Source organism: Colias croceus, chromosome 28 (assembly GCF_905220415.1).
Source record: "Colias croceus chromosome 28, ilColCroc2.1".
Lineage (NCBI taxonomy): Eukaryota > Metazoa > Arthropoda > Insecta > Lepidoptera > Pieridae > Colias > Colias croceus.
Genome location: NC_059564.1, coordinates 3,939,520 through 3,951,614, shown reverse-complemented (window position 1 = coordinate 3,951,614; position 12,095 = coordinate 3,939,520). Strand labels below are relative to the sequence as shown.

General features: G+C 46.4%; 1 protein-coding gene across 1 annotated transcript in view; it reads left to right on the top strand.

Moving 5' to 3' along the window:
- LOC123703949 overlaps window positions 1-11,709 on the top strand; it is a 36,016-nt gene extending 24,307 nt beyond the window's left edge. The window contains exons 2-5 of the mRNA XM_045652161.1: window positions 5,132-5,378; window positions 5,605-5,708; window positions 5,984-11,372; window positions 11,538-11,709. Of these exons, the coding sequence (XP_045508117.1) occupies window positions 5,132-5,378; window positions 5,605-5,708; window positions 5,984-11,372; window positions 11,538-11,709 (5,912 nt within the window). The remainder of the gene's footprint in view (window positions 1-5,131; window positions 5,379-5,604; window positions 5,709-5,983; window positions 11,373-11,537) is intronic.
- The last annotated feature ends 386 nt before the right edge of the window (window positions 11,710-12,095 follow it).

Below are 12,095 nucleotides of genomic sequence, written 5' to 3'. Positions count from 1 at the left end.
GAGTTTTTTTATTATAATCAACTTGTGTAACAAGATTATTTAAAAATAAAGCTTTCGTCTCTATTTTGATTAAAACTCTATTCATAGGATCTAATTTTGGTTATATATTTTTTAATCTACATAAAAATGAAACCCGTTTTCCTTGGTCACAGCATCACGCGTGAACGGGTGAACGTTTATTTCTGCCAATTTGGTAAATAATAAAGATATTTCAACTATTTAAAAAAGTGAACTTTAAATATATTTATAAAAGTTTTATATTTAATTCAATTGTAAGTTCAGCAAAAAAAACGGATTTTATTTAATTGTTACACATAGTAGTTCTTAAGCTTATATATACGTATATGACTAGATTTCCGCCCGCGGCTTCGCCTGTGTTTTCAAAGGAAAACCTACATAGTTCCCCTTCCCATGCGATTTCCGGGATACAACCTATCCTCTGGGTTAATACAAGTTACCCTCTATATGTGTGCTAAATTTCATTGTAATCGGTTCAGTAGTATTTGCGTGAAAGAGTAACAAACACACACACACACACTTCCTCACAAACTTTCGCATTTATAATATTATTAGGATATTCTGTGGCCTAGTAATACACGTTTTCATTTATTTAGTTAGATAATTTTTTTTTCCAAAAAAAGCAAGATTTACGTAAACGTGCGTTTTTCCTGCGACTATAAGTCGCATGTCTACAACCGTATCTTGTAATTCGGAAGGACCGGTGTTATGAAGTTATATTGTTTTAAACATATATATTGATAGTCATGCTGTTCCTTGTTTTTGATTAGGAAGATGAATTGGTGTTGATAAAGTTGACGGGTATAACCTGTATTTTAACATAGCTACTTATTTACGTTAAAATAAATAGTTATCTCTATTTATTTGAACGTAAATAAGAGTACTGTTTGTTGATTTTTTTGTATATTACTACATAGTATAAATAAAATCCTTCTCTGTATGTATGTATAACACATGTTTAAAAATGCACAATGGATTTTGATGCAGTTTTTTTTATAGATAGAGTGATCCAAGAGGAAGGTTTTAGTATATAATTTATTACGTTTTAGGTTAAAATTACTGTATGAAAGGTATATAGTACATACATAGAGCAATAATTAGAAATATAAAAAAGTATATGATACTATCTGTGGATACTATAGAAAAAATTAGATTTACACCTTATTTAGTAAGCAAACCAATGATACATCACTAGTTAAGGACAGTAAATAACATAATAAATAACGATTTATGAAGACATCGACACAATTTCTCAAACTATAACTGCGCGAATAATAAAAAATGAAGGCTTAATCGGAAAACAATACAATGGCGGAGAAAAAATATCCACAAAAAGAGTTATAACAATAAAAGTGAACATCGTTAAAATTCGATCGGACGAAAAAATATACATTGTTTGTAAGGTTTTAGTCGAAAAAGTCAGTGTTGCCAACATTGATGAAATTATCTTGTTGACTTTCTAGAAACATCTTAGATTGTTTTGTGTGTGAGTGATGATTTTAATAAAAAATTTAATAGTGTGACTGTGATGACCCATGTCCCCTAGTGGGGTAAGGGATACATTATACATCTGTTTCACTGATCTTCTTTAGGGACACCGGACAAGTCAAGATCAGCCTTCTGTGTCCTACCAGACAGACACGTTTTTTTTCTTCGTCTCCACCGGGGATGGAACCCAGGACCCCTCGGTGATACGCTCACGCATCTACCACTGTACCAAAGAGGCGGTCGAAAATTTAATTAAGTAAAATTATAACCATTTTTAAATATCCTGGTAGTAGGTAGGTAGTCTAAAAAAGTCAAAAAGGTTTGACTATTTTTTTTTTATTAAATTCCATTTCTATCAGGATTAAAACAAAGAATAGAACCTTTTGTTTTTTAATGCTAAAAGAATGTTCAAAATCGGTACAGTAATTTCAGAACTTTTTGGTACAAAACAAAATCCTATAAATAATATTAGTTCACATAAATGCTATAAATTATTAAACCAAATCATAATTCTAAGAAAAACCCGTTTCTCTGATTATTTTATTGTATTCAATAATGAGTCTTTTCATGTTTAATCGTGTGTGAAAGGGACAGGACATCCGTCCATATGATTTAGTTTAAGGCGTCTTCACACCGCACTTGCGGTAGAAAATCAACTGAGCTTTGTATGTTGTACATAGTAAAATAACAGCTGAGCTCCTGGGTTCGATTCTGGTTAAAAAGTGAGGTGTAACTGTGGATGAAAAAATTTTTGGTTATGAAAAGCATTTGAATATACATAATATTATTTTATAATATAAGCAATGTATTAATGTACTATATAAAACACGAGCCTTCGGCTCGCGGCTTCGCTCGCGTTTTCAAAGAAAAATCCGCATAGTTGCCGTTCTCGTGGGATTTCCGAAATAAAAACTATCCAATGTGTTTTCCATGTTACCCTTTATATATTGTATGCTAAATTTCATTGTAATCGGTTCAGTAGTATTTGTGTGAAAGAGTTAGAAACATACATACACAAACATCCACATACATCCATCCTCACAAACTTTCGAATTTATATTATTATATAGTACCTATGACTTACATACTGCACTTTTCATTTCACATGTTCAGTGTGAACAGGCCTTTATTACTATTTATAACTTGTGCAATAAAGCTGCGTCTGCGATGCATTAGTTACATCAAAATACATTTTAATATTTCGTTTTTAATAATAATTTAATTTCATCTTAGTTCCAGGAAATTATTGAAAGGACTGTTTTTTTGTCGTTCTTTGAAAAATAATAATACAGTTTACAAAAACTAAAACACACACTCATAAAATTATTGTATTGATAAGTACTTACCTATACAAAATTAATCGAACTTTTTTTGATTCTTCGATATATCGGTTTCTTCTCGATGTTTTTCTTCGTCATTCAAGCAGTGATAATGTTTTGACCATGTGCAGATAAATTAAAAAATCAATATTATAAACCCCCGACTTATCACTGAGCCACTACAGCTTTATTTTTTTTAATAAATGGTGCTATTTATTAAAATACAAGTAGTATGTAGTACATGACAATAATAAGTAGGTAAGTACCGTTCATTTTCTTTAACCACGCAAGCGAAGCCGCATGCAAGAGCTAGTAGATAATTTGTTCTACTAAAATTATAAATGCGAAAGTTTGTGAGGATGGATGTGTGTGTGTATGTTTGTTACTCTCTCAGGCTAATACTAATGAACCGATTACAATGAAATTTAGCACACTTATAGAGGGTAACTTGGATTAACACATAGGATAGGTACGGAAATCCCACGAGAACGGGAACTAAGGGGGTTTTATAAATGTATAAATTTATAAAGAATAGAAAAATGCGATAAGTGGGTTTTTCTTTGAAAACGCGGGCGAAGCCGCGGGCGGAAAGCTAGTATATTATATTTGTCATTATGTCAGATGTTTAGTACTAAAATAGATGAACGGAAGCTGAGGCAGACAGCGCGGCACGCGGCCGTCATTTTACTTAGAAATTGCGTTTTAGAAAATATTCGATCGAATGTATCACGGGTCGTTGACCTTATTGCTGAAATATTAGAGGAATACGTAATTATTATAATATTATAATCTATACAATATGGTTTTGAAAAACTTTTCTACTCGAGCTGTAGCTCGGTTTATTATTTTTATTCCTAACTCCCGCCCTGAGACCCTCAAGGAAGAGGAGGTTCGGAATCTCTATTTATAAATACTGTGTTACCTAGCACCTTGCTTATGATAGTGACTGAATGTATAGCCGCTTGTTTTTGCAATATTTGTATGTTGATGTTCGCGTCTAATTTATATCAGTACTTATTTATACTCTTAGCAACGATTCCAGTTGCTCCTATCACTACTGGTATAATCTCTGCAGAAGTATTCCATAGCCGGGCTATTTCATTTTTAAGAGGATGGTATTTGCTTAATTTCTCTATTTCTTTTGGTCCTATATTATAATCTGATGGTACTGTTATGTCTATTAAATATGTTTTATTATCTGTTTTATTTATATATATAATGTCCGGTCTATTATGTACTATTGTTTGATCTGTTTGTATTGGAATTTCCCACATTATCTTCGCAGTCATATTTTCTTTCACCTGAGGTAGTGTCAAGTGTTCTAGCCACCACTGTTTAGAAACTTCTATATTGTGTTTTTTTGCTAGCGCCCAAAATATATATTGTACTAAATTATTGTGTCTCTTTATATAATAAGTTCCAGCTAATTTTTCGCATCCCGATATTATGTGTTGCACTGTTTCATCTTTCACTACACATAATCGACATTTACCATCTACTGCTTTCTTTAATATATCTCTTTCATGCTGTCTCGTAATCACCGCTTGATCTTGAATAGAAAATATGGATGATTCTAAAGATACTTTCTGTTTATTAAGCCATCTAAATGATTGATTTTTATCTATATTCTCCTTGTCTAAAACTGATCTATAAAACTGGCCGTGCAATGGTTTTGCTTTTATTTTTGTAATTCTGGTCCTAATTATTGCTTCTTTTAATTGCTTGTCTCTGTAAATTTCAAACTGATTTAATCCTATTTCCGTTAAGTTAATTTGCGTTTCCTTAACTATTGAATATTTTTCTTTGGTTTTGTCATGATTAAATATAGCTTTGATAATACGATCGGTTTCATTTTCAAGATAAGTTTTATATTTAATTATTTGGGTCTTATGCAGAGTTTCTAGACATGTTAATCCTCTACCTCCGTGTTCTAGTGGTAAATTAATCTATACTATATATAATATTATATATAAAAATGAATCGCAAAATGTGTTGGTAAGCGCAAAACTCGAGAACGGCTGAACCGATTTCGATAATTCTTTTTTTATTATATTCCTTGAAGTAGGTACGAGGATGGTTCTTATGTAGCGAAAACGTAAATATGTACCACGGGCGAAGCCGGGGCGGACCGCTAGTAATATTATAAAGCTGAAGAGTTTGTTTGTTTGAAAGCGCTAATCTCAGAAACTACTGGTCCGATTTGAAAAATTATTTCGGTGTTAAGGAGGAAGGCTATATATCATTACTGTAAAGGACGAGCACACTATCAAGGTCAAGCGCAGGCGACAACGGGGCTCCCCACACAGCGACGCCACGTGTATGGAGCGGAGTTTCAACGCTACACGTGGAAGAAGAGGCGCACCGCGGTTTTGACGAGGCGCACCGCGGTTTCGACTATCGCGTTCTACACAGTACGCCACGTGTATTACATCTACACGTGGAGGAGGCGTGGCCTAGGCGGCACATGCAAGACAGCCGCCGCGGCTTTGAGCCGCCGCCGCCGCTTTGTGACTCGCCGCCGGGCGATGGCTTTGTGGCTCGCCGCATCGCTTTGTATCCCGCCGCCAGCAACGCATATAAATAGCGAACATTTTGGAACTAAAGTCAGTTGCAGCAAGTCCTTCTTCCAGACTAGTAGTGAAGAAGTAATAGTGAATAAGTAATAGTGAATATGTAATAGTGATTAAGTATAAATTGTAATAGTGTACATAAGGGTCGATAATATATGTATGTCGAAGGAAGGGTGTTTTCTTGAACACAAACCCCAAAAATAATACAGTCCACAACAACGTCTGGTCCTTCGATCGCCGGATAACAACGAGCGCCGGATACTCCAGGAAGAGGAAACGCTGCCCGTGGAAGACCAGATCCTGCCGAAGAGAGGTACGCATCGGCAACGAGTTCACCTTCGAGGGGCGAATATCGGCAAACCGGTAACGTTGGTACTAGCCTGCTGGTGTTTTTGATCGTCACCAGGCGAGTCAGGTACCTACCGACGGGGCCGCGCTGTTGGTACTAGTCCAATGAGGTGAGTCGTAAGGTTTTTTACGGGTAGACTCGGGCCGTCGGGTGACCTTGGTGGTACGCGCCGGGAATCAGGGGTGCTGGTCAGCGGAACGAGTCTGCCAGTATAAGCCTGCGGTGCGTCACCTCTTTAGGCATGGTGGTTACCCGCAGCCAGGGTGAAGCTGCAGAAATGGAGGACCGGAGCCAGGAGACAGAGCGTGTGCGGCAAGAACGAATGCGGCGGCTGGTGCTGGACCCGCTGGCATCGCCGCCTGACGCACGCTTAACGTCAGCCACAGAAACAATGGAGATCCCGCCGCAACCGCGACGGCATTCGCCAGCGAGATCCGCTAGATCGGTGCGGTCATCGGCGAGTACGGCGCGGCGGATTAAGGCGGCGGAATTAGAAGCGGCAGAGCGACTCGCCGCTATCCAGAGAAAAGAACTACAAATTGAGAAAGAATTAATAAATAAACGCTTACAGTTCGAGGTGTCCGCCATACAGGAAGACGAGGGCCTGCCGGAAGATACCGTCACCGCGACAGAAGAACGAAACAAGGTAGACGAGTGGCTCCAGTCACATCCTGTGCCGAAGGATGACAGACACCAGCGATCCGAACTAAGAAGAGGAAGATCGCCGACGCCGACCAGACGAACGGGAATAGAGCAGCTGGCGGCGTCCCTAGAGAAGATGGCGCGACCGCGCCTACGCCACGCGGACCTTCCGATATTTTCAGGTGCGATTGAAGAGTGGCTGCCGTTCCGAGCAGCCTACCGGGACACAAGCAGCATGTACCAAGTGTCCGACGCAGAAAACATCCAGCGGCTGCGTACCTGCCTGAAGGGGGAAGCAAGGGACGCCGTGGCAGCGCTGCTTCACACTGCTTCATCACCTGAAGCAGTCATGAAAACTTTGGAGCAGTGCTTCGGGAGGCCCGAGATAATAATCGACAGGGCCATGGAAGACCTAAGGAAGCTGCCGCGACCTGGAGCAGCGGCCAAGGACATCAACTGCTTCGCGGTAAAAGTGCAAAATGTGGTGTGTATACTTCAAACCATAGACAGAAAAGGATATTTGTACAATCCTATGCTAGCACGGGAGATATTGGACAAACTTAGTCCGCACATGCGGTCTAGGTGGTGTGATTATGCTTTTGCACAGGAAGGCACAGCGGATCCAGAGATCGTGGTGCTGTCCCGCTTCCTCATGAGAGAGGCGGACCAGGCGCTTCGCTACACCTACGCGCCGACGAGCAGCACTGCACCAGCGCGCAGAGACGCCGCAGCAGCAGCAGCAGCAGCAGCAGCGCGACCTGCTCCACCGAAAAGGAAGTCTGCAGTATACACCATGATCTCCGGTGAAGATAAAGAAGAGAAGAAAGAAGAGAAGAAAGAAGAGAAGAAAGAAGACTTCTGCCTGTGCTGCGGGCACGACCACGCTATGGTTGCCTGCCCGCGCTACGCCAAGCTGTCGGTGGATGAGCGGTGGGCGCTGGTCAGGGAAAAGGGCGCCTGCTTCAAGTGCGCCACGAAGAAACATCGGCGCAGCTACTGTCGAGCGAAACCATGCGGCGTGAACCAGTGCCGCCGCCCGCATCATTCATCACTGCACGACGTAAGAAGAGAAGAGCCTGCTGCGTCGACCGAAGAAACCGTCATGGCGGTTGCTGACCGCGCAACCGCACCGCCCCGCGCCGTCCTGCTGAAGATGTGTCCAGTCACCGTCGTCGGCCCACGGGGGGAGGTATCGACGCACGCACTGCTCGATGAGGGCTCCACCATCACTCTCATTGATGAGGACCTGGCGCAACAGATAGGCGCCGAAGGTCCCGCCACGCCGCTCCGCATCCACGGGGCGAACATGGAGCAGATTGAAGAAGGAAGTCGGCTGGTGACGGTGCAGCTGCGGGGGCAGAGCGACGGGACACTACACGACCTGCGCGCCCGCACGATGAAGAAGCTGCAGTTGCATCAGCAGTCCATCCCGGGATCCCTGCTTCGGTACAGACATCTGCGCGACATACCGGAACGTGAGGTATGTTACGAACAAGCACGCGCGGGTGTCCTGGTGGGTACCGACCACTGGGAGCATATCGTGACCAGAGAACTTCGGACGGGCGGCGCCGACGAACCTGCCGCCTCCAAGACAAATCTCGGCTGGGTGATACATGGAACAACGCCGCGTCGAATGATCGTCGAGAGAGACCGCGTGCTTCACGTCCGAGAACAACAAGCGGACCAACGGCTGCACGACCTAGTGGCAGAGCACTTCAAGATCGAATCACTGAATATAGCCAGCAGATCGTGCATTAGTGAAGCCGACCGACGAGCGACGTCAATCGTCGAGACGACTACGAAGAAGACGCTGGGCGGGTACGAGATCGGCCTGCCATGGAAGAGGGATAATGTCCGCATGCCGCCGAGCTACAACGCCGCGCTGCGGAGACTTCTGAAGATTGAAGCAAAAATGGACGCCGCGCCGGAATTCGCAGCCGAGTACACCAAGCAGATGAACAACTTATTCGAGAAAAGGTATGCGGTTCCGTGCGATGGCAGTGAAGGCGAGAGCAGCGTGTGCTGGTACCTGCCGCATTTTGCTGTGACCAATCCCAACAAACCAGGGAAGCAGCGATTGGTCTTTGATGCGGCAGCCAAAAGCCACGGGACTTGTTTAAATGATGAACTACTTGAGGGCCCAGACTTGCTACTATCACTGCCAGGTATATTATTTCGATTCAGGGAAAAGGCAGTGGCAGTCACAGCAGATATAGAGGAGATGTTCTTACAAGTGAAAATAAGACCCGAAGACCAGCCAGCGCAGCAGTTTTTATGGAGGGGAAGCCGACGCGACACGCCGCCACAGCACTATAAGATGACGTCCATGATATTCGGCGCAGCGAGCTCTCCATTTATGGCGCATTACATCCGCAATCATAATGCGCAGCAGCACGCAGAACAGTATCCAATGGCGCTGGAAGCAATAACGAAGAGCCACTACATGGACGATCTGGTGGTGAGCTACGCCGACACAGAGGAAGCCAGACAAGCGATCGAAGAAATACGGACGGTGCACGCAGCGGCAGGCTTCAAGCTACGAGGATGGAACGCCAGCGACAGGAGCGTGCTGAGGGACGTGCCACGAGAACTGCACGCCAGCACACCAACGCAGCTGGGAGGAGCGCAGCCAGCCCCGAAGATCCTCGGGCTAATTTGGGACGCCGAGCAAGACGCGCTAGGATTCAACACAGCAATGAACAGGGTACCGGTGGAGGTGCGAGATCGCAAGCGCCCGCCAACCAAGCGCGAAGCATTAAGTGCGGTCATGTCAATTTATGACCCACTAGGCCTCTTAAGTTATTTCACCATCCGTGCTAAAATCATATTGCAGAGCCTGTGGCGCCTCCAGATTTCGTGGGACGAGCCGATACCTGAAGAAGAGGGCGAGCATTTTGCAGGCTGGCTGTCGCAACTGGAAGCAGTCGGCGCACTACGTTTGCCGCGATGCTACGCAACGGACAACGTCGAAGACATCGAGCTGCACGTGCTATGCGACGCCAGTGAACAAGCGTATGCAGCCGTGGCGTACTGGCGTATGCGGCGAACGGACGGCAGCGTGCAAGTGAAACTCGTCTCGGCGAAAGCGAAGGTGGCACCACGACGCGCGCAGACGATCCCGCGCCTAGAACTACAAGCGGCGGTGGTCGGCGCAAGACTCGCTGATCAGATAAGAAGAGAGCACAGGTATGACATATCTCGTACTTGGTTATGGACAGACTCATCGACGGTGGTGCACTGGGTGCGCAACGATGCAAAGAGATACACGCCGTTCGTCGCGCATCGCCTCGGTGAGATTGGAGAACTAACACAAAGGGAAGAGTGGCGGTGGCTGCCGACTCACGAAAACGTTGCCGACGACGCCACCCGCCTAAATTTCACCACGGGACATGATCGATGGTTCCAGGGTCCAGAATTCCTGATGAAGACGGAAGACCAGTGGCCCACGGAGAAGGAACTTCGAGAAACTACGGACGAGGCTGATGTACTGCATGTAAGCGAGCTGCCACGGAAGATGGAATGGCTGCCGGATCCAGAGCGCTTCTCCAAATTCCGCACACTGGTGGGAGCAACAGCAAGGGTGCTCGCATTTATCGACATGCGCATCAGGCACACGGCGACGAGACTAGAATGTCGCCACCTGGAACAAGCCGAACGACTGTTGGTGCAGCGCGCACAGAACGACAGCTTTGGGGAAGACATAAAGCGAATCAAGGACGCGCGCCCCATCAGCAGATCCAGTAGGCTGTACAAATTGGACCCGGTAATGGAAGACGGCGTGCTGAGAGTAAGGGGCCGCATAAACGCAGCCACGGCACCCGACACGGTAAAGAAGCCGGTGATCCTCGACGGCCGGCACAGAATAACCAGACTAATAGTGTTACAGGAACATTGTGCCGCCGGACATGCCAACCGCGAGCGTGTCACCAACGACCTGAGGCAGCGCTACTGGGTCATTCACCTGCGGCCCACAGTGCGCACCGTAGAGAAGAACTGCGCGCTGTGCCGAGTACGCCGAGCGATGCCACAGGTCCCAGCCAAAGGGGACTTGCCACGCGCTCGCCTCGACCCGTTCCACCGACCCTTCACCAACTGCGGGGTCGACTACTTCGGGCCAATGATGGTCAAGATCGGACGAAGAAGAGAGAAGAGATGGGGCGCGCTGTTCACCTGCTTGACATCGCGCGCCGTGCACCTAGAGCTCGTCGCGTCTCTATCAACGGACTCAGCCATCATGGCGCTGAGGAGAATGGCGGCGCGCAGAGGGTGGCCTCGTCTGATGTACTCAGACAACGGAACAAACTTCAGGGGCGCCGATCAAGAACTGAAGAAGGCGTACAACGAGTGGGCGCCGGCGCTACAAGAAGAAGCACTGCGCCACCGAATGGAGTGGCGCTACATACCGCCGGGTGCGCCGCATCAAGGCGGTGCTTGGGAGCGGCTGGTGCGGTCAGTGAAGACCGCGCTCGGCGCGACACTACGGGAGAAGGCGCCACCAGAAGAAGTGCTGTGGACTCTGCTAACCGAAGCGGAGTTCGCGGTGAACGCGAGGCCGCTGACTCACGTGAGCGTGAGCCCAGACGACCCCGAAGCCCTCACGCCCAACCACTTCCTGTTGGGCTCCTCAACGGGACTGCCGACGACGGGGCCGTGCGACGAAGCAGACCGACGGACCTGGCGCGCCAGCCAGGCGCTCGCCGACCACTTCTGGCGCCGATGGATCAAGGAGTACCTACCGACGCTCGTGCCACGGGGGGAGGCGCGAAAGGACACGCGACGCCTCGAGGAAGGTGACGTGGTCATCATCGTGGACCACGTCTTGCCGCGCAACACATGGCCCATGGGGGTCGTGGTGCGCGTTCACGCCGGGCCGGACGACGCTGTGCGGGTAGCCGAAGTGAAGACCAAGAGCGGGATCTTCAGACGCCCCGTCAACAAGCTCGTCGTGATGAAGGAGGCTACGCAAGCTACGCCGGGGGGAGGACTGTAAAGGACGAGCACACTATCAAGGTCAAGCGCAGGCGACAACGGGGCTCCCCACACAGCGACGCCACGTGTATGGAGCGGAGTTTCAACGCTACACGTGGAAGAAGAGGCGCACCGCGGTTTTGACGAGGCGCACCGCGGTTTCGACTATCGCGTTCTACACAGTACGCCACGTGTATTACATCTACACGTGGAGGAGGCGTGGCCTAGGCGGCACATGCAAGACAGCCGCCGCGGCTTTGAGCCGCCGCCGCCGCTTTGTGACTCGCCGCCGGGCGATGGCTTTGTGGCTCGCCGCATCGCTTTGTATCCCGCCGCCAGCAACGCATATAAATAGCGAACATTTTGGAACTAAAGTCAGTTGCAGCAAGTCCTTCTTCCAGACTAGTAGTGAAGAAGTAATAGTGAATAAGTAATAGTGAATATGTAATAGTGATTAAGTATAAATTGTAATAGTGTACATAAGGGTCGATAATATATGTATGTCGAAGGAAGGGTGTTTTCTTGAACACAAACCCCAAAAATAATACAGTCCACAACAATTACGCTAGGACAAAAGGAGCGGAGCACTGCGGGTAAAACCTCGGAGCACAGCTAGTATAATATAAAAATTAATCGCTAAACGTGTTGGTAAGCGAAAAACTCGAGAATAGCTGAACCGATTTCGTCAATTATTTTTTATAATACTCTTTGAAGTACGAGAATGGTTCTTATGGAGATAAT